This window comes from Mustela lutreola, chromosome 5 (assembly GCF_030435805.1).
Source record: "Mustela lutreola isolate mMusLut2 chromosome 5, mMusLut2.pri, whole genome shotgun sequence".
Classification (NCBI taxonomy): domain Eukaryota; kingdom Metazoa; phylum Chordata; class Mammalia; order Carnivora; family Mustelidae; genus Mustela; species Mustela lutreola.
The window spans coordinates 102,009,874-102,033,065 of NC_081294.1; the positions used below are offsets into that span (position 1 = coordinate 102,009,874).

At 39.3% G+C, this 23,192-nt stretch overlaps 1 protein-coding gene across 9 annotated transcripts in view; it reads right to left on the reverse strand.

Annotated features, from left to right (window-relative positions):
• Positions 1-23,192, reverse strand: part of GFM2 (GTP dependent ribosome recycling factor mitochondrial 2) — a 79,996-nt gene that overhangs the window by 12,055 nt on the left and 44,749 nt on the right. For 8 of the 9 annotated variants that reach the window (XR_009354013.1, XR_009354012.1, XR_009354011.1 and 5 more), the window contains 8 exons: positions 21,963-22,103; positions 21,780-21,879; positions 18,674-18,863; positions 14,724-14,800; positions 11,504-11,642; positions 5,567-5,746; positions 3,691-3,806; positions 33-215 (listed from right to left, as the gene is read on the reverse strand). Coding sequence is in view for 4 of the 9 variants with exons in the window: in XM_059175242.1 (XP_059031225.1) it covers positions 33-215; positions 3,691-3,806; positions 5,567-5,746; positions 11,504-11,642; positions 14,724-14,800; positions 18,674-18,863; positions 21,780-21,879; positions 21,963-22,103 (1,126 nt within the window). In the remaining 5 variants the exon portion in view is untranslated. Of the gene's footprint in view, positions 1-32; positions 216-3,690; positions 3,807-5,566; positions 5,747-11,503; positions 11,643-14,723; positions 14,801-17,138; positions 17,287-18,673; positions 18,864-21,779; positions 21,880-21,962; positions 22,104-23,192 lie in introns of those variants that run through there. The other variant, XR_009354015.1, reaches the window with a different exon arrangement.

Genomic DNA, 23,192 nt, shown 5'->3' on the forward strand with positions numbered 1-23,192 from the left:
AGAAAGGTACTTTTCAGTTAGTAAGTACCTACCATAATTTCTGCTAAAGGAACAAATCCAATAACAATTTTGTTTTCCTGACGAGTCTGGATTTCCTGAATGGTTCCTCTTCTTTGTGCCAGATCTGCCAGGACAGGGCTGAGGTAATCTCCCATCACTGTCACCTCGAGATTCATCAGGGGCTCTAAAACTTGCTTATCAGCTTTCTTCAGAGCCTAAAGAAATTAAATAATGTTAACCCCCTTCCTTAAATTAGAAATAAAATTTCCATTAAAAATTCATAAAAAGGGACGCCTGGGTGGCTCAGTTGGTTGGACGACTGCCTTCGGCTCGGGTCATGATCCTGGAGTCCCGGGATCGAGTCCCGCATCGGACTCCCGGCTCCATGGGGAGTCTGCTTCTCTCTCTGACCTTCTCCTCATTCATGCTCTCTCTCACTGTCTCTCTCTCAAGTAAATAAATAAAATCTTTAAAAAAAAAAAAATTCATAAAAAATATTCCCTGTCCTTGTAAGCCTAGAGCTCTAGCAAAAAAAGATACAACAAGGCTGCTTTAATGGTCTATAAAGCTAATATAAGAACTCAGGTACACAGTACGGGGGTACTTAGTAAAGCTTGGTTACAGAGAGGACCTAGATACAATGAAATAGACAGAGATACAATGAAATAAAATAAATAGTTTTCTCCTTTCAATCAAAGTTTCTTCCTTGCTGAAACAATGTGTTTTGTGCCTACTATAGATAGAGTCCACATGAGGGCAAATCAAGGAATGTACTACAATAAGGTAGCACAAGCACAACAAAAGGCAAGAAGACCAAGCACATAAACAACATGCAAACTGAAAAAAGCCAGTGCAGCACCTGGGGCAAGTGAATAGGGGACGAAGTGAACTGGAGTCGCCATCAGACACAGTCTTTCAGACCATCACTACATCAGACAAATAGGTTAATGGGTTTTAGAGGGCATATGCAAACACTCTAAGTACCAGTGGGTTTGATTTTAAAAGCTATCTTGCTGGAGCCCTGTCAGAGTTTTAACGTAACAAAACCTATTCCTATAAATGTTAATAAGCCTCTGGTTATTAGGTGGGATTTACTAAACAGACCTAGCAATGGAAACCACCAAAGTAAGAGAGCTGCGGCTCCGGAATGTGCCCTCACCCTTACTGTGAGTTGTTCATTGTTCTGTTCCCACTCTATCACCACTCACTTCTCATTATTACTGAGGCCTTAGAAAGTGGGCATTATAACTGTCTGTATTTGGTAAAAGTTCTGGACCCTAAATCCTTTTGTCCTTGATCAGTCACTACCTCCCCTACCTCTTCTCTTGCCCCTCACCAGCACAATCATGAAAAATGGCCACATTTCTAAAACCAAGAGTATATTCTCATTATCATTAAAATTTCAAAATACAGCACACATATATAGTAAACAATCAGTTCTTCATAGCTTTAAAATCTAACTGAAATGACTCACCTACAGAAAATACATCTAACAGTCCTTTAATTAAGATACTACTAAAAATAATGACCATCAGTAGCGAACAACTATGTATCTTTTTTTCCAATTCTTATGCAGAGTTCACATAATGTCTTTCAGGACAAAATAAATGAGTGGGAGAAGATAAAAATTAAAAAGAAAAACGCTATAAGCAAAGAAAGGACTGAATGCTATATATAACTAAGATACACAGCATCTGTCCTCAGTGTTCTTTCCACCTAATTCAGAGTTTCAAAAACAACGATGTAGTTTCCTCAAACTTCTATACTTCACACAGACTATGGTCTGAGTGTTGCAGCCTATACCCTACTAGCCTGCTTTAAGACAGTGTCCAAATACCCAGCAATCCCAGATGATCTCATCATTTCCTTTCACAAATATTCCTGTGTGCTTACTCTTATATCTGTTGATGGCTTCATAATCTTTCTTAGACATATATTTAATCGTCTTATAAATCTTAAGGTCCTCTGGGTTAAGACAAACATCCCATTTTTGTCTATGTCAGTGCACTGTAAGCTCCACAAAGATGGCTCAATAAATACAGGAAGCATCATTTTAATAAGCAGAGAGTAGCTTCTCTACTAGGTGAAACTGAACAAGGGCTGCAGTCTGTCTATTGGGAGTACTTCATTTAATGTATTAAAACTAAAGAGTAAATGTCAGCCCCCAAGAAGTTAATGATCTCAATAAATATACTACCCAATTAAGATACACTTATAGATTTTGCTTTTAGAAGGCATATGAAGCTTTGAAGGACTCATCAGTATAATGGGGCTTGGGGTTATTTTAGAAACATGACATCTTTCAGGTTACTGTTACTGACTAAAACCATTTTCAGGAGAAACTTTAAAAATTTTTATAAAGATTCTCAACATTTTAATCATGATTAATTTATAGGTATTATTTCTAACTATAGGTTAAGCAAACAGTATTTACAGAATGTTTTTTGATGTATAGCTTTTTTAAAATAAAAAAAACTAAGAAGTATGAACCTGAGGGATGCCTGGGTGGCTCACTCAGTTAAGTGTTAGACTGGGTCTCAGCTCAGATCTTGATCCCAGGGTCATGAGTTCAAGCACTGCAGTAGGCTCCCAACTGGCAGAGAGCTACTTTAAGAAAAAAAGTATGAACTTGAACTCACATAAACAAGACATTGAGTTCCACTTGCATAAGTCAGGGACTTAGGTATTCACATTAACTTCATAATTTTGGATTTAAAGGAGCTGTAGAAAATCAAGTCTCAAACACAGTCCCAAATGTTAGAAAATTGTTTTAAACAGTAAGGTTTTTTGTTTTTTTTTTTAAGATTTTATTTATTTGTCAGAGAGAGAGAGAAAGCACAGGCAGACAGAATGGCAGGCAGAGGCAGAGGGAGAAGCAGGCTCCCCGCTGAGCAAGGAGCCCGATGTGGGACTTGATCCCAGGACGCTGGGATCATGACCTGAGCTGAAGGCAGCTGCTTAACCAACTGAGCCACCCAGGTGTCCCTAAACAGTAAGTGTTTTAATGCAAATCAGTCACCTACAAAAACTACAGTATTCCCACACTGAGAGGAATGCACATAGTCAGCATTTAGCACACTAAAATCCCATGAGTTAATTCAACTCTAGTAGCTTACTGAGGCAAGACACTCAGGGATATCCAGAGAGGTAACCATGCCAAGAAAATCAGATTGCTTAATACTTTTTGTAAGGTTAGGTGCTTATCTTGAAACTTTTTCTCAGTGTGACTTCTCTGATTTCAATGATCTTTGATTAAGTAATCTTACTCAGATAAACAGGAACTCCAAAATTGGAACTAATAAGATAATAGCCCATCTTGGGCCCAGGTGACCCTCAAAATGTCCCCTACTCAAACTACCAAGCTTCCCGCTAATAGTTATGTGTCTGGGATATGGAACTCAGAAATGCCAGTTAAGGAAACCTACCTCCCTGCCAAAAATCAAAGAATATTTCCTGGTCATTATGCTGAACAATAATTTCCTAGGTCCTCTATCAAATATAACTGTGGTGATTAAGAACACCACAAGGTAAAAAACCAAGGTAAAAACCCTTCCTGACTATAAGGCTGAGAAGGCAACATTAACAGTCTGAGGCACTCCCTGCCAAGCACAGCTGCCTATAGAGCAACGGTACACTACTGTCAGGAGAGTCACCTTAAAGCAAAAAGGGTAACACAGGATAGTTCTATACCTTTTGGATACATCTCGAGACACAGGCAGAAATCATCGTTGTGGAGGTACCAGGATGAATTATCAGGGAATGTAAAGTAATCGCCACATCCTGAATTGGGGATCCAAGCAATGGTCCTAGGCAAGGGGAAGAAAAAAACTGTGTTAGCACTCAATATATACAATGAGGAGTACATACAGGGAGAGGACTTCTAATTCCAATTCAGGTAGGCAGCTTATAAATTGTCACTCTGTCCCAGCAAGTAAAAAGCAGAACAGAATGAAAAATCAGCAGCTCTTCTCTGATCCTTAAGAAAGAAGACAAAGAACAAAACCACTGGCCCCAAACCTCGGGAGACAGTGAATACTGGGAGTCACAGCTTCCTAGAGCAGAGGTTCATCAGCCCAGGAACCACTGCCAGGGTAGGAAAAGTCAACTTTAATTGATGAACTGCTGGAGGCTCAGTGTGGGCAAGTCTGGGAGTTAAGAAACTCCAGAGGGATCCAGTCATAAATCATAAGGAAGACACCCCCGCCCCCACCACCACCGGCCAATTTTGTGAGGTTTACCTCTAGGAGCTCAAGCAGATTCTTACCATACATATCAGAGAAAATTTTCCTTATGCTTCTGACAGAAGGGTAAAGAAACCATTCTGTAATATTCCAGAACACACTGATCTTACAAAGGCCTGCTGTCAGGGGAAACTAGCTAACTAGAGCCTAACCCACAGGGGCATTAGCAGGACCTAACCAACTTGGGTGAAGTACCAAACCCCAGTCTACTCTAACCATCCTGTCCAACCAACCTGAGGCCAGTGGGGGGGAAAAAAAAAAAGAAACATGGGTACAGTTCCTGGTCCAGAGGCATGGGCTCACCTAAGCCTGAGTCCTAATCCTAGGATTAGAGAATACTTCCTTTGCCCTCTCACCTGACCTCCACATACTAAAGATGCGTTTATAGTCGTTCCTTTTACCAGCACACTGTGTTTGGCCATCAAGAAAAAATTACAAGGCATATCAAAAAATGAAAGCACAATCTGAATACAGAACAAGCACAGAACCAGACATGGTAAGGATGTTGTAATAATCCAATCACATAATTGATACACTAAGGACTCTGATAAAGTAGACCACATGCAAGAAGAGGCAGATGGACAATTAAAGCAGAGAGAAGTCCAAAAAAAAAATCCCCCAAACAAATGCCAGAAATCAAAACCACAGTAAAGGGGTGCCTGAGTGGCTCAGTGGTTTAAAGCCTCTGCCTTTGGCTCAGGTCATGATCCCAGGGTCCTGGGATCGAGCCCCGCATCAGGCTCTCCCCTTGGCAGGGAGCCTGCTTCCTCTTCTCTCTCTGCCTGCCTTTCCACCTACTTGTGATCTCTGTCAAATAAATAAATAAAATCTTAAAAAAAAAAAAACACACACACACAGTAGAATAAATGAAGAATGTCTTTGATGGGCTTGTAGGTACACTGGACATGGCTGAAGAAACTGCCGAGTTAGAAATTGTATCCATTGCCCCATACTGGGCTCCTTGCTCAGAAAGAAGCCTGCTTCTCCCTCTGCCTGCTGCTTTCCCTGCTTGTGCTCTCTTTCTCTCTGACAAATAAAATTAAAAAAAAAAAAAAAAAAAAAGACAGAAATTGTATCCATAGAGACCTCTAAAACTGTGAAAAGCAAAGTGAAGACTGGGGGATAAAAACAACAAAAAAAACACCCACCTAGAACAGAATATCCAAGGACTGTGGGACAATGCAAAAAGGTATAACATACACATAATCAGAAGACACAGTAAGAAAACACTACCAAAGCTGGAAAAAAAGATGGAAATAATCCATGATATTAGGAGTGATTAAGTGGGTCATTGTGATACTAAAGCTTACTCTTGAGTACCTTACCTTGGAGGCATGCACTGTGAATTCCATTTTCAATGGCCTCTTGAGAGACCTTTGGAAGGTCTTCACTAACACTTGGAGCATACTTGATAACTGGCGTAACAGAGGGTTTTTCAGTTGGTTTTACTTCCAGATCTACGGTCACAAGATGCCGTTTGTCTCCTAAAGTTCTATCTAAGGTATCTATAAACAAATTGATAACAGTATCTCAGAGATTTGTTCCAGAAAGATGTCAAGATGCCGCAAATACAATATTACAGTCAACAAGTTCGAAGTCTCATAGAAGATAAAGTGGGAAAAAAGATTACAATGACACTAAATACAATATAAACACGACAGAGTAAAAAGTTCTACAAAGAAAGCATCTGCTTCTGTGTTTACTGATGTTACAAGCCAGGTGTGAATCACTGATTAATACTGCTTCAGTGCTGAGATGTGTTAAGGCAGATGATGCTATAAGTTTTGACATACAGATGACACATTTAAACTTTTCAAAATACCTTATGTGACTAAAATTCTAATTGCAAAACTTTTATTTGACTGTAAACATCTGGAGTATAAAAGGTTATCTAATGAAAATTAAAAGGCTTTTTAAATTCTGTTTACCCAAGCTGCTAAATTCTACATTCTTCCCGTGATGTTTTACATATTTATGATTTTTCTCAAACTTGTGACTTAAAGATTGAAAACAGTATCTCTCATTTCCGGACAACCTACATCTGTCATCAATCTCCAGTATTTTACTAAAACAAAACAATGCTATATTTACCTGAGTGGACCATGTAACAGAGTAACATACAGCTCAAACTAAATCTAAGAATTATAGCCTACAATTCCTCTTTATGATTCCTTTTTAAAAAAAATTTTTAATGATTCCTTTTTAAGCTAATTTTTATATTATGAAATATGTTTTATTTAAGGGAGCATTTATGAGACCTAAAACTACTTAGAAATAAACCATTACCAGTTACCTACAAGCCTTCCGAAGTAACCACTACCATGATATATTCAGTCATTCCTGCGATTTTCCTTAGTCATATTACATATGCATGTATCCCTAAACAACACAGTTCACTCTACTGTGTTTTGAATTTGTTATTCTATTATGTACCCTGCTATTTGTTTCTTTTGCTTCACATTTTTTCTAAGATTTTTAAAATTTATTTGAGGGAGAGAGAATGAGCAGGGAGAGGAAGAAGCAGGCTCCCTGCTGAGGAGGGAGCCTGATGTGGAGCTCAATCCCAGGACACTGGGATCACAACCTTAGACACTGGGATCACAACCTTAGCTCAAGGCAGATGCTCAACCGACTGAGCCACTCAGATGCCTCCTGCTTCACATCTGTAGGTCCTCTGGATGATGCATATTGAAGCAGCTCACTCTTTTTCACAAGTGTATAATATGCTATGGTATGACCACAGTACAACTTATACATTCCTCGTCCATAAATAGTTGGACTTTTTTTTCCACGTACAGGTTTTTTATTACAGTGCTACTATGAAAATTCTTCAATCTATCTCTGAGTGCACATGTGTTAAGAGTTTCCCTAGACATCTACCCAAGAGAAGAACTGCTGAGTGGTAAAGTCTGTACACAGTCAACTTCATTAGGAAGTGGCTATATAATTTACAATCCCACCAGAAGTTTTTAGGACTTTCCATTGCTCAACATTTCACCAACACTTGTCACTGTCTGATTTAATTCCTGCCAACTGTACTGGTGTAAAATAGTATGTCATAAATTGCATCATCCTAATCCTTACTGATACTAAGAATCTCTTAATATGTTCATCAGCCTTCTGGGTATTTTTTGTGTGAAACACCTGTTGAATCTTTTTTGCTCACATTTCTACTTGGTTGTCATGTTTTTAGTGATCTTTAAACTTTGTTTATATATTCTGGATATTAATGTTTTGTCACTTTTTATATGATGCACATGTCTTTCCTCAACTTTTTTTTTTTTTAAAGATTTTATTTATTTATTTGACAGAGAGAAATCACAAGTAGATGGAGAGGCAGGCAGAGAGAGAGAGCAAAGCAGGCTCCCTTGCTGAGCAGAGAGCCCGATGCGGGACTCGATCCCAGGACCCTGAGATCATGACCTGAGCTGAAGGCAGCGGCTTAACCCACTGAGCCACCCAGGCGCCCTTTCCTCAACTTTTGATGTATCTTTTTGCTTTCTTTATAGTGTATTCTAGCAAAGAAATTCTTCATTTTAATAACATCAAATTTATCAATATTTTAGTTTATACTTTCAACTTTTGGTATTCTGTAAGTCCTACCCTATCTGTCCTGGTTAGTAAGATAATTCTGAATTTTCTTTCAAAATCTGAAGCTTTGCCTTTCATAAAGTTTTGGGGTTGTTTTCATATCCTAGCATTTATTTTCTTTATACTTCTATACTACAAGGAAAATTTTGCATCTCTTCTTTCATGTATAGGGTTTTTTTTTTTTTTTTTAAGTTTTTGGGTGTTTTTTTCTTTCATTTGACAGAGAGAGAGAGATCACAAGTAGGCAGAAAGGCAGGAAGAGAGAGGGGGAAGCAGGCTCCCCGCTGAGCAGAGAGCCTGACTTGGGGCTTGATCCCAGGACTCCGAGACCATGACCTGAGCCAAAGGCAGAGGCTTAACCCACTGAGTCACCCAGGCGTCTCCCCCCCACCCTTTTCTTTTAAAGATTCTGTCTTTTATTATTTATTTTATTTTTTTTTTAAAAGATTTTATTTATTTATTTTACAGAGAGAAATCACAAGCAGATGGAGAGGCAGGCAGAGAGAGAGAGAGAGAGAGGGAAGCAGGCTCCCCGCCTCCCGACGCGGGGCTCGATCCCAGGACCCTGAGATCATGACCTGAGCCGAAGGCAGCGGCTTAACCCACTGAGCCACCCAGGCGTCCCAAAGATTCTGTCTTTTAAGTAGTCTCTACACCCAATGCAGGGCTTGAACTCAATTCTGAGATCAAGAGTCACATGCTTTACAGGCAGAGACAGCCAGGCACCCCCATGTTTAAGTTTTCTGGTTCAGTTGGAAGTGATTTTTGTGTATGGCATGAGTCAGGAATCTAACTAAATCTCTTTCCACATGGATAATTATCACAGGCCCATTTATAGAATAGTCGATCCATCCTTGGCCACTGAACTTCAATAATACTGATATAAATTGAATTTCCATATATGTACAAGTCTGCTTCTAGGTTTTCTGGTTTGTTCTACTGGTCGGTCTGTTTCGAGCTTCATTAGTATCAGAACCACAATGTGGCTTTATAATACATATTCAAGTCTGATACACTTCTTTGGGTTATTCCTCATATTATTACAGCTCCTACTTACTTACTAGTTTTTTACCTTGCAACTTATAAGCAGTCTGTGCAGAAAGCCTTTAAAGACTATGCAAATATGCTGTTCCTTAAGATACCCAATATTTAGCAATCACAATAGTTGCAAAATGACTATTTTCCTACTGAAACCCTTCTCCTCAGCATCTAACAGTCAACAGTTGGCATTCCACTCTAAGGAAGAATTTCCTCTTCTTCCCCATCTGTTTAGTAAAGACTCGTGAATCCCTACTTTGTCTCAATGGCCTATAATTCCTAGACTTAAGAGCTATTCCAGTTCATTCAGATATGGCCAATAGAGCCTCTTCAAGTTGGTTCCTGTGTCCTTATGATAGTCCCCCATAAACATAAAGACTGAACATTTCCTTCCTTTCTAATATACCATAATGTTCTACTGCCTGCTTATTCTGTTTTTTTTTCCTTAAGATTTTATTAATTTGACAGAGAGAGAGAGATCACAAGTAGGCAGAGAGGCAGACAGAGAGGGAGGGAGGAGGAAGCGGAGGAGGAAGCAGGTTCCCTGCCCCAGCAGAGAGCTCGATGTGGGGCTCGATCCCAGAGCCCTGTGATCACGACCTGAGCTGAAGGCAGAGGCTTAACCCACCGAGCCACCCAGGTGCCCCTGCCTGCTTATTCTTAATGGTCTCTTGGTCCTTACTAATACTTTGTATGTCCTTTTATTCTTTAGAAATAAATATACTTCTTTAATACTCTGCATCCAGTAATTCCAGTGTCAGAAGTCTTTGCTGTTCTGACTGATACTGTTTAAACTGCCTCTTTCCTCATTGTGCCTTTCTTATCTCACGATTTTGTAACTTGAAAATATTTTTTGAACTCTGATTTAACACCCCCTTATCTATAGGATTTTCTTTGAGGAATGGGTTAAAGACACATTTATCTAGAGTCCCTGTTTGTTTTTTTCCAGGATCCTTGGAATATTATCAATTCATGAGCATGTTATACTAAATTCTTTTTTGTTTGGAGTTTTTTCTCCAAAAAAAGTGGCTCTTATGAATTTAGGCTAAAAACCCTATCAGAAGCCAATGGTTACAAATTCTTACAAATTTTGCCCCAAGTTTCCTTGTCTTTTTATGGAGAAGACTTTCCAGTTAATTATTCCCATGAGCATGTGACCCTCTAGTACTAGGTTAGAGATAACTACTACAGATTTTTCCTCCAGAATAGCTAGCAATTTTGGTGCTGACTTTTTCCCCGAGATTCCTGCTCCAGCTTCCTTTCGTGTTCTAAGCAGCTCAGACATTAATTTAAAAGATACTATTTAGAGAATAGTATAAAAGAATAAAAATCGTCATATCACTTGCTCCTACATTCTCCTTGTATAATTTTTCAAGTTTTACTGAAAAGTAACTACCTGGCCTTTTCATAAATTACTGAGTTACATCTGGTTATCCTTAACATGTTTTCTCTGTGACTCTTTTCAGAAATCATTCCATGTTTTTACTTCTTGTGGAAGAGCAGTGATTATCATAGTCCTATACTTAAGAAAAGCAAACTGAAACTATAAAACAAACAACATGAATTCCTAAATTTGGGGACAGAAATATAAAAACCTGTACTTTCTCAAGAACATCATCAGCATAGCATTACCATATTATTAAACAAATGAAATTATTTTCCACTCACTTTGTAGAGTAAAAATAATACATTGGGGCACCTGGGTGGCTCAGTGGGTTAAAGCCTCTCCCTTCAGCTCAGGTCATGATCTCAGGGTCCTGGGATGGAGCCCCGTATAGGGCTCTGCTCAGCAGGGAGCCTGCTTTCCTTCCTCTCTCTCTGCCTGCCTCTCTGCCTACTTGTGATCTCTGTCAAATAAATAAATAAAATCTTTAAAAAAAAAAAAAAAACCATGAACTTCAAATTCTTACACTCATTCTGGTAGTGAGGATGAGTGTAAGCCACCTACACCAAGGGCTTATTCTACCCCATGAACACCACTGAAAAGCATACTTGTTTGATGTAATGAGTGGTAAAATAAGAGATGGGTTAAAACTAAACAGAACAAAATTCTAAAAAAACCCAAGAAAACCCACACATAAAACCTATGCGTGGGGTGCCTGAATGGCTCAGTCAGTTTAGCATCTGCCTTTGGCTTAGGTCAAGATCCCAGAGTCCTAGGATGGAGCCCGAGGGCCACCCACTGCCCTCCAGTTAGGTTCCCTGCTCAGTGGGGAGCCTGCTTCTCCCTCTCCTTCTGTGATTCCCTCCCTGCTTGTGCTTGCTCTGTCAAATAAATAAATAAAATCTTTAAGGGCGCCTGGGTGGCTCAGTGGGTTAAGCCACTGCCTTCGGCTCAGGTCATGATCTCAGGGTCCTGGGATCGAGTCCCACATCGGGCTCTCTGCTCAGCAGGGAGCCTGCTTCCCTTCATCTCTCTCTGCCTGCCTCTCTGCCTACTTGTGATCTCTCTCTCTCTCTGTCAAATAAATAAATAAATTAAAAAAAAAAATAAAATAAAATAAAATAAAATCTTTAAAAATAAAAACACCCTATGCCCACTGATGTAAGATACTAGTGACTATCAACCCTGCTTTCAGAAAACAGATCCTAGAGAAACAAAAATAGCAAATTTAAAATGTTTTATGTTTTACCTGTGGCACGAACTGCATTTAGGATGGTCTCTCGGTATGCCACCTGGAGAGGCCCTAGGTAGGTTTCCAGTCCATATTCCCTCTTGATTCGGTCATGAATAATCTCAATATGTAACTCCCCCATACCACAGAGAACAGTCTGGTTAAAAGAAGAATAAAATAAAAACAAGATCAAAGGAAAAAGTTATGTTTATCACAAAATACTATATAAATGTATGTTATCAATGTTATGTTTCATTCATAACAAACCAAGTTTTTGGCAAATTTTTTTTGGTACTTCCTCAAAACAGTTTTTAACTTTTCTGAGTGGATAAGTCAATTAAAAGTGAATTGCTGGATGTGCTATGGTGAGTGCTGTGAAGTGCGTAAACTTGGCGATTCACAGACCTGTACCCCTGGGGATAAAAAATAAAAAAATTTAAAAATTTAATTAATTTTTTTAAAAAAGTGAATTGCTGGGGCATCTGGGTGGCTTAGGTTTAGGTCACGATCTCAGGATCTCAGGATCCTGAGACCAAGGCCTGTATCAGGCTCACAGCCTGAGGGAGTCTGCTTCTCCCTCTCCCTACCCCCTACTTGAGCGCTCTTTTTCTCTCTCTCAAATGAATAAATAAAAAAAAAAATAAAATAAATTTTTAAAAAATCAGGAAAAAAAAAGTGAATTGCTGGGGCTCATGGCTGCCTTAGTAGAGCATGCAACTCTTGATCTCAGTGTTGTGAGTTCAAGCCCTACACTGTACATAAAACTCAATTAAAAAAAAATTTAATTTACAAAATGATTGCTAGGCTACTGTGCTTTTTACAAGACAGTTTAATCAGGCAGGCAGCATCTAGAAGTACTATACTTCCCAGCCATACAGTTTAGTTCTGGTCAATGCAACAGGGTTGTAACTGATGCTGGCAACTTCTAGGTTATACCTTTAAAGAAAGGATAAAGCCCTTCTCTTACTGAAGATGCAGGAAACTGTCTTGAAACATGCAGATGAGAACAACATCTTGTTAACTAGGGGAATGAAGAGGATAACCTTTCCCCCCAAACATTCCCAACCACATTGGTATCTACCAATCATCCTGGGCACCACCTTACAGTTTTTTGAGTAGTCAAATCTTTCAGACTGGTTTGGGTCTTTGTTTAATAAATAAACTGACGTTTATCTTTCATGAACCAGTGTTACTTAGAGCTTTTGTTAGAACAAGCCAAATTTGTATCAAAACTAAGCCAGATAGGCTTTTTATTTTCATTTTTTAAAGCATTTTATTTATTTGAGAGAACATGAGGAGAGGGAAGAGGCAGAAGCAGAGGGAGGATAATACAAGGGCAGGGGGGCCCTCAATCCCAGGACCCTGGGATCATGACCTGAGCTGAAGGCAGATATTAACTAACTGAGGCACCCAAGGCATGCCTTTTAGAAAATTTCTGTAAAACAATGGTTATTCCTTAAGAAGGTCTTTGTGTATGAGAAAGTATAATGCAAGCAAACCATATTTGCTCAATCTTATTCATATGCCATCTATATAGTGAAGAATTAACCTCACCCAAAGAGAGATACGGCCCTTGCCCTCAGCTACTGGTATGTTATCTTTACGGCAGGATGCTGCCTGGCAGAAGTGTCTGCTTGTCTGGGGGCTTTGTCCACCAGATTGTGTAATGATGTGATTTATGATGTGGGCTTTGGAATAGCCTTATCAGTTCCAACCTGGAGAGTAAAGGTGGTAGCCTCAACTTATAGGAGGTACTAGAAACTAAAGGTCAACCACAAAAGCAGAATCTGATCCAGTCTTAATAAAAACTCTGAACTGGGTGAGCCTCCTTGGTTGGTAGTACTCTTGAAGAAGGAAGATATGCATTCAGAACTCTCCCAGATTCTGCCTCTTTGACTCTTCCTTTGGTTGGCTCAAATTTTATCTTTTCACTATAACAGAACTACAAATATAAGGAACAACAACAACAAAAAGGATTATTTTGTGTACAATTTAATATAATTTAATTGTATACAATTAAATATAACAAGTGGATTATTTGGGAAAAACAAGCTGTAGAATAATACAACTAGGATGACTTGTTATAATCTATATCTGTACATATATATATGGATAATATCCATATATATATATGGAAAAAATATACTGTGCTTTATTTATAACATAACACAGCAGAAGATATTTGGTAGTATGAAACATTATTCACCATTTCAATTGTTACCTGTGTAAAATAGAATGAACAAAAGGGGAAACTTTAATTTTGTACTTTGTGGTGCGCCTGGGTGGCTCAGTAGGTTAAGCTTCTGCCTTTGGCTCAGGTCATGATCCCAGGGTCCTGAGACTGAGCCCCACATCCTCCTTTCTCACCCACCCCACTCATGCTCACTCTCTTGGATTCTGTCTCTCAAATAAATACATAAAATCTTGAAAAAAAATTTTTTTTGTACTTTGTACCCTTGTGTGTTATTTTCTATTTAAAAAAGAAAAACATGTATTGTCATTTTTTAAAATAAGGTTTTTTCAAGAAAGTTTAACTGCTTGTTGTATCCTCCAGCATTAATAAAATAAATTACTACCTCATTTAGCTAGTGTTTGGGAAATAAAATACTCCCTGTTTTAAAGATTAACTAAATCAGTTTATCCTTAAAAACAACTTTATAATCTTTTAAAGCAACTTTTTCTAAAATCTTGGATAAACTTTACCTGTTTTCCTAAAAGGAAGACAAAGACTGGAACACGTGTTCTTCTACTGTAATGTAATATACACAAACTTCTTACGCCTACTTTAGCTCTACTTCCTCCCACTGTGTTAGGATGTTAAGCAGTCACTTCTCCCCCATCTTAGGTGAGTTAGTGACATTAAAAGAACCTTTACACCCTCCCTTTAGTATGCTGTTTATAAAACTTAGCTTTAGAGGGTTAAGACCTTGTCAGGGTTGAACCTGATTTCAAAACTGTACAAAAGACTGTCTTCTGGAAAGCTGAAATGATAAACAGTGGTTTAGGTATGCAAGGTATAATTAATTATACGGAGAAACTAACAGCTTGATAGTCAACACAAAAATCAGAAATTTCTATTACGAGAGAACCAAAAGAGAAAGTTTTTTCTTTCAGGGACCATGAGCCAATCATATTTTAGATATATCCATTTAAATCACACACACACACACACACACACACACACACACACAAATGCTATTATTGAAAGATTTCTGGAATATATTAATATAATGCATACCTGTCCAGAATCAGGATCCTGCTTTACTTTCAAACTGGGATCTTCACGCTGAAGGCATTTCAGTGCATAATCCAAATCTAAGGGATAAACAGTAACTGTTATCTTTATATTTCATAATGTGACTTATGTTAAAGTGGGGGAGAAAATGAACAAGCAAACAAATTTTGAAAAAGAACATTTCATCGGGAGGGAGACAAACCATAAGAGGCTCTTAATCTCACAAAACAAACTGAGGGTTGCTGGGGGTAGGGGGGTAGGGAGAGGGTGGTGGGGCTATGGACTTTGGGGAAGGTATGTGCTATGTGGTGAGTGCTGTGAAGCGTGTAAACCTGGCGATTCACAGACCTGTACCCCTGGGGCAAATAATACATTATATGTTAATAAAAATAATTAAAAAAAAAGAGAACATTTCAAACTGCTATAAATAGTTTGCAGAGAATAAAAGAAGATGGTAAGACAGTGATAGGAGGTTATCTGAGACTGAATGATTTGGAAAGGCCTCTCCAAGATAATTTAGAGGAAGACACAGAAAAGAATGGCCATGTATGCAAAATCCTGAAGAAAAGGAATTCCAGAAACAGCAAATGGCGGTGCAAGGAACGGTTTTGCCAGTGGAAAAGTAACAATATGGCCAGGGTAGCTGGATATTAGTGGGTAAAAGGGAAAGTAGCATTAGATTATGAGGGGAAGGTTATGGCAGAAATCACATCATGTGAAGTTTTTTTAAGCCAGGGTGAAGCGTTTGGATCTCCACTGGGAAGCCAATAAAGGGTTTTAACTGGGACGGCTAACCACCTGATTGTTTCGCAAAGATCAATCTAGGAGCTGACAAAAAAGCAAAATGCCTTCAGAAACAGAAGCGATAATGAAAAACTTGCCAAAGGAAACTAAATGACATCTTGAATAAAGAGATGCTAAAATGGTCACTCTAGGATGTATTATCACACACAAAGAGGAAGAATCTATTCCTTATGTTAAATATGGCATCTTAAGACAAGTGATACTTTAATACAATCAATTAACTGTCAAGTATATTCTCCCTCTCTACAAAAGATGTTAGAAGTTTCACAGACATAGGCCGCCTGGGTGGCTCAGTCATTGTGTCTGCCTTCGGCTCAGGTGGTGACTCCAGGGTCCTGGGATTGAGCCCCACAATGGGCTCCCTCAATGGGCAGGAGAAGCCTGCCTTTCCCTCTGCTTCTCCCCTTGCTTGTGTTCCTGCTTTGCTGTCTCTCTCCATCAAATAAATTAATTAAAAAAAAGTTTCATAGACATTAAGTATGGCTCAAGAAAAGAGCTGAGCAACGGATTAATGAACCAACCTTATCAGTTACACATTTAAAGTGGTCTTCAGGGGCGCCTGGGTGGCTCAGTGGGTTAAGCTGCTGCCTTCAGCTCAGGTCATGATCTCAGGGTCCTGGGATGGAGCCCCGCATTGGGCTCTCTGCTCGGTGGGGAGCCTGCTTCCCCCTCTCTATCTGCCTGCCTCTCTGCCTAATTGTGAATCCCCCTCCTCTGTCAAATAAATAAATAAAAATCTTAAAAAAAAGTAAAGTGGTCTTCAGGATATAAACTTCTAGACATGCACGATCCAGGTAGTAGTCATGAGCCATCTTATTAGAATATTACTAGTCTCAACGGACATGTGCTCTAAGTATAAAATACATACTAGGTTCCAAAAACTTAATATGAAAAAAAGTATCTCATTAATTTTTTTATATTAATTATACACTGAAATGGTACTGTTTTTGATAAACTGGGTTAAGTAAAACGTACCGTTAAAATTAATTTTGCCAGTTTATTTATTTTTTTTAACGTGGCTCTAATTTTAGGTTTAAAAAGGTAGTAAAGGGGCGCCTGGGTGACTCAGTGGGTTAAAGCCTCTGCCTTCGGCTCGGGTCATGATCTCAGAGTCCTGGGATCGAACCCCGCATCAGGCTGTCTGCTCCGCAGAAAGCCTGCTTCCTCCTTTCTCTCTCTCTCTCTGCCTCTCTGCCTCCTTGTGATCTCTGTCAAGTAAATAAATAAAATCTTAAAAAAAAAAAAAAAAGGTAGTAAAGTAGATATTGTATTTCTATTGCACAGTGCTCTTCTAGACTCCTGACATCCCAAAGTCAGGTTCAAGGATAAGCAACACTGGCAACAACTAGAGCCTGTTAGAGAAAGTCTTACGTTCCAGACTGAATCAGAGTTGCACTTAACAAGAATTCCAAGAGATGTATTATATACACTGAGGTTATTTAGATAATATCTTATCTTCAGATTTTCAAAGAAAGAAATAATACTTATGACACTGGGGCTTTTGGAATGAAAACACAGAAATGTTACTGTAAATAAACAAATTCATTCAAAAACATTTATAAAGTATATTTATAAATCTGGGGTGCCTGGATGGCTTAGTTGTTGAGCGTCTACCTTTGGCTCAGGTCATGGTCCCAAGGTCCTGGGATTGAGCCCCGTGTTGGGATCCCTGCTCAGCAGGAAGCTTGCTTCTCTCTCTCCTGCTCCCCCTGCTTGTGTTCCCTCTCTTGCTGTCTCTCTCTGTCAAATAGGTAAGTAAAATCTTCCAAAAAAAAAAAAAAAAAACATTATTAAAAGAAACAGCATTGCAAAAAGAGCATGGTATCTTCAGGAAATTGGAACTAGTTTATTGTGTAAGTATAAGATGAGAGTATTCCGGGGCACCTGGGTGGCTCAGTGGGTTAAAGCCTCTGCCTTCGGCTCAGGTCATGATCCCAGGGTCCTGGGATCGAGCCCCACATCGAGCTCTCTGCTCATCAGGGAGCCTGCTTCCTCCTCTCTCTCTGCCTATTTCTCTGCCTACTTGTGATCTCCATCTGTCAAATAAATAAATAAAAAATCTTCGGAAAAAAAAAAAAAAGGTGAGAGTATTCTATTTTTGTTTAGTGAAAGAAGAGGGTTCAGAATGAAGGAGGAAGTTTCAAGAAATGAGGCCAGGCAAGAAGACTGGTATGAGAGGCTGCTAGTAGTCTTCCACTCTATTCTGCTGCTGTCCAGCTAAAAGACTGCATTTACCAGATTCCCTTGCAACTGAGCGGCCATATGTCTAAGTAACAGCCCATGACATAGAAGAAATCTTTAAAAGGAAAAGGACACATCTTCTTCCTCCTTACTCCATTCCTCTGTCAGGAACTCTACTGTGATGCCAAAGGCCCTAGCAGCCATCATGATATAACTAAGGATAGAAGCTATGCATTCAGAGAATCAGGGCAGAACAGCTGGAGGCTGGGTGCCTGATGACATTGTAGAGCCAACCTCTAAACCCTGGGCCACCAACTCAAGGCACATTTTACAAGGGAGAGAAATAAACTTTTGTCATTAAAGGAACTGTTATTTGAGGGGGTTTCTGTAATATGTAACCAAAGCTAAATGGAGAGAATACACTTGAAATCATGATATTTATACAGCATATTAAGGAGTGGTTTGTGCTCTAAGTAATGAGAAGCCACTACCGATTTCTGAGTAAACAGGCTAGAGAACGAAGCACAGAACAGTCAAAAAGGTCAAATAACATTAACTATAGTATATAAATATCTTCATGGAGTTCTAAAGTTTGAGCTAGAAAACAAGGAGCATTTTATAAATGGTGATGAGAAAATGAATGAGTTAGGAATCGATAACTGTCTAATCAATTACTGTAACTGGAAGGGCAGTCCTGATGCCAGTTACTCAGAATGCCACAGAAAGCACCACAAGTAAGGAAGACTATGATATGCAAAAAGTGGCCAACATCTAAGAAAAGAGTAAGTAAAAGGAATTTGTAAAAACCAAAACACCTTATATAAAAAACTAGACTAACCACAAGTAATACCCATAAATTCTGGTAAAACTGATCTCAGATCACATAAATCTTTTGAGAATATAACATAACTATTTCTATTTACATTATCGGAGCACTAATTAGTTAATACACTCAAAACTATCTGTACCTGGCTGCCTAGCCACTGAAGGGGGCTCTATGGTACAGAAGAAAACAGGTTCTGGAATCTCCACTCCAGCCAGTAAAAGTCTCTCTGCTTCATTGTTTTGTCTGTGCTGCTTTTCCCCCTCCCTTCCGGCTCGACGAGCTGCAGCTAATGCACTGGACTTGGACGAGGCAATGGTGTCCCCAGTGGCCGTCTGTAAGCAAAAAAGATACTTGGGAACAAAACAAGCTCTTGGCAAGCACTCAGCTTCTACCAAGATTCACGAATAGGAAAAAATTTCATGAGACACTTCCAAAAGAACTTAAAACAGAGACAAATGCATAAAGCTCATTATAACTTTGCAGAGGTAAATCTAACTTGTGTAAGACTCTATCCAGGGGCACCTGGGTGGCTCAGTGGGTTAAAGTCTCTGCCTTCGGCTCAGGTCATGATCTCAGAGTCCTGGGATCAAGCCCCACATTGGGCTCTCTGCTCAGCAGGGAGCCTGCTTCCTCCTCTCTCTCTGCCTGCCTCTCTGCCTACTTGTAATCTCTGTCAAATAAATAAATAAAATCTTTAAAAAAAAATTCTATCCAAAATACTGCTATAAAATCCTAACAATATATACACACACACACACACTCTCTCTCTCTCTCACACACACTACACATCCAAAATTCATGTGGTGAAACAAATGTACCTTCCTACATTTCATTTATTTATTTTTTTAAAGATTTTTATTTATTTGACAGAGATCACAAGTAGGCAGAGAGGCAGGCAGAGAGAGAGGGAAGCAGGCTCCCCGCTGAGCAGAGAGCCCAATGTGGGGCTCGATCCCAGGATTCTGAGACCATGACCTGAGCTGAAGGCTAAGGCTTAACCCTCTGAGCCACCCAGGTGCCCCTAAATTTTTTTAAAAGACTTTATGTATTTATTTGACAGAAAGAGCAAGAGAGCACAAGCAGAGGGAACAGCAGAAGAGGGAGAAGCAGGCTCCCCTCCAAGCAGGGAGCCCCATGGGGGTCTTGATCCCACTGGGATCATGACTGAGCCAAAGGCAGATGCCTAACCATCTGAGCCACTCAGGTGACCCAGTACCTTCCTAAATTTTCAATCATGTCAAAATAGGTTAGTTCTAGAAGTCCTTATAGAGTTTTACCACCAGTGGAAATTTATTACTGTTTTACAAAAAAATCCTCTATTAACAGGTGCCTGGGTGGTTCAGTGGGTTAAGCCGCTGCCTTCGGCTCAGGTCATGATCTCAGGGTCCTGGGATCGAGTCCTGAGCAGAGAGCCTGCTTCCTCCTCTCTCTCTCTGCCTGCCTCTCTGCCTACTTGTGATCTCTCTCTCTGTCAAATAAATAAATAAAATCTTTAAAAGAAAATCCTCGGGGCGCCTGGGTGGCTCAGTGGGTTAAGCCGCTGCCTTAGGCTCAGGTCATGATCCCAGGGTCCTGGGATCGAGCCCCGCATCGGGCTCTCTGCTCAGCCGGGAGCCTGCTTCCTTCTCTCTCTGCCTGCCTCTTTGCCTGCTTCTGATCTCTCTCTGTCAAATAAATAAATAAAATCTTTAAAAAAAAAAAAAAAAAAGAAAAGAAAAGAAAATCCTCTATTAACTAGCATTCTCCAGACTATGTAAAATTGATAGCTTCCTTATAGACTCTAATTAATAACTACAGTATCACTTTTGAACTTCAATACTACAAAGTTCTGTGCTAGCTTCCTTCTCTGTAAAGATATTCCTACCGAAGCAGTATTTCAAACATATTTCTGTAACTCCCTCAAATATGTATGTGGAGCTCCTGCCTTAGGGTAGACAGAGGACATTTTCAATGCTAGAAGTCCGCTATTTGGACTGTGGAAATTTTTATTATTTTTAAAAAAGATTTCATTTATTTGAGAATGAGAGAGAGAGCATGAGTAGTGAGGAGAGGCAGAGGGAGAAGCAGACTCCCCGCTGAGTAGGGAGCCCAATGTGGAGGTCGATCCCAGACCAGAACCAAAGGCAGACGCTTAACCAAATGAGCCACTCAGGTGCTCTGGACTGTGGAAATTTTATACTAACGGATCCTGAATCCTGCAATTATCCATAAAGACATTTAAAAATGTTCAAAATAACAATGATTATCCTAAATGCCAAATATACCAAAGTTTAATGAGAAAATGTATTCAATTTAATCTATATGTAAATGAAATGTCCTTACAGTTTTAACCTAGCAAAAACACATACAGAAGGGTGCCTGGGTGGCTCAGTGGGTTAAGTCTCTGTCTTCGGCACAGGTCATCATCCCCCGGGGTCCTAGGATCAAGCCCGGCATCGGGCTCTCTGCTCAGCGGTAAGCCTGCTTCCCCCTCTCTTTGCCTGCCTCTCTGCCTACCTGTGATCTCTCTCTGACAAATAAAAAAGCAAAAAACAAAACAAGAAACAAAAATACATACAACATCAACTATTTTCTTCCATTCAACTGACAAAGGTTATGAATTGCCTACTATGTGTGATACACTGATCTAGGGACTAAAGAGAGAACAAAAGAAACAAAATCCTTGGAGACTTCGCTGGCAAAATATCTTCAGTTACTATCTGGATTAGTTATAAGTTATAAAAACTGTCAGCAGCGATCAAGACAGGAAGAAAACTCAGTAAAAAAATATTTATTAAACCTTGGGGTGCCTCGGTGGTTCAGTGGGTTAAGCCGTTGCCTTCGGCTCAGGTCATGATCTCAAGGTCCTGGGATCGAGCCCCGCATTGGGCTCTCTGCTTATCGGGGAGCCTGCTTCCTCCTCTCTCTCTCTGCCTGCCTCTCTGCCTACTTGTGATCTTTGTCAAATAAATAAATAAAATCTTAAAAAAAAATATTTACTAAACTTAAAACACAAGTGTGTATCCAGGAATAGTGTATTTTTTTACTTGAATTTGAACTTTATACAAATATAATCCATACCGCTCACCGTCTTCTGTAATTTTCTTTCTATTATGAGATTCAACCATGTTGATGAATATGCTACAAAATTCTTTATCCTGCTATTTATAGCTATTTGGATTGTTTGTGGGTTTTTGCTACTGCAAATCACCTGCTTTTAAATAAACTTTTAAGCTATCATTTCCTAGAGAAACCATCTGGTCACTTACATGTTTAAGGCCGACAGTCAAAGCAATGTTACCAGCAGTCAGTGAAGGGATTTCTATATGTTGGTCAGCAAATGGCAGAAGAAGACGACTTACTCTCTCCCTGTGAAAATCATGATTTGTATTAGTAAAAGAATTTCTAAAGAAATGAGTGCAGTTTTGAAAATAACCTAAGCTTCTACTTACGTGCAGTTTCCATTAATATTATAGATGGCTGACTGGGGTTTTATCATGCCTGAGTAAATGCGCATAAACACCAGTGGTCCCCGCTGCTTGTCATGAAGAACTTTAAATGCTAGGGCACATAAGTCACCCTTATACCACTGCCTACAAAATGAGACATTCCAGAAAATCCTTTAAGATACACTTCCCATGTATCTATGCAGATCAGATCAGTGTACAAACTTAACCTTAATGTACTCCCTTATTATCTTCTAGTTAAGCTACTCAGACTAATTAAATCATTTCAGTACTAATTACCTCCCTTCCTCCACTTGGCTGAACTATTTAATGGAGATCTTATCATTAATTCTTCAAAACTAAAAATAATGGATTCTCTCCCAAATATTACTTCTACTTGCAAGTAATTCTACTGCATGAAGTTCATTCCTCAGAAATACACGTAAGGACATCTTACCAGTTCTCACAAAACCCTGTACAGGGTATACATACAGGGAGATGCTTTCCAATTATTACTTTTAACTCCCTCCCACTTTCTCTCCAATCGCATAATCATAGAAATCTACACTATAAACTTGAACTTGTTTACAAAGCCAACATTCTTACAGACTGATGTCCTTAGTGTGCACTGTTAAGTTTCAGAAAGCCTGAATCCCTCTGAAATTGCCAAGCTTTATATGTAGGCACATATACATAAGTAGGAACAAACTTTATATGTAGGCACACCATGTTCTCATTAATTTCAAAGGAGCCCATGAATCAAAGCAGGTAAGCCACTCTATTATAGAACTTCTCCAATCTTATCCCTATTCTCTCCAACTTTTAACTTTAGTAAGTATGTAGAGTCTACCATACAATAGACACTGTTCCATATGCTTTAGGTCCTATTCTCTGCATTTTACAGGTGAGAGAATACTAACTTGGAAGAGCTGGGATTTAAATCTAGGCAGTACACAATCCATGTTCATAATCATTTCACCATTAATGCATCTCCAATTGAGAGATACAAAAAGTAATTAATGTCCTACTTAAAGGATTCAAGTCCATTCCTGCCTGCCATTTTACACAATGCTCACTGGTATTTTAGAGGATTTATTATTAAGTACAAAGTTGGTAGTGCCAAGAGAAGTAAAATGATGACCTTTCTTTACAGCCACAAAGTATTTTTGAGCTTATTAAAAATCTTAAAATCTAGGGCGCCTGGATGGCTCAGTGTGTTAAGCCGCTGCCTTCGGC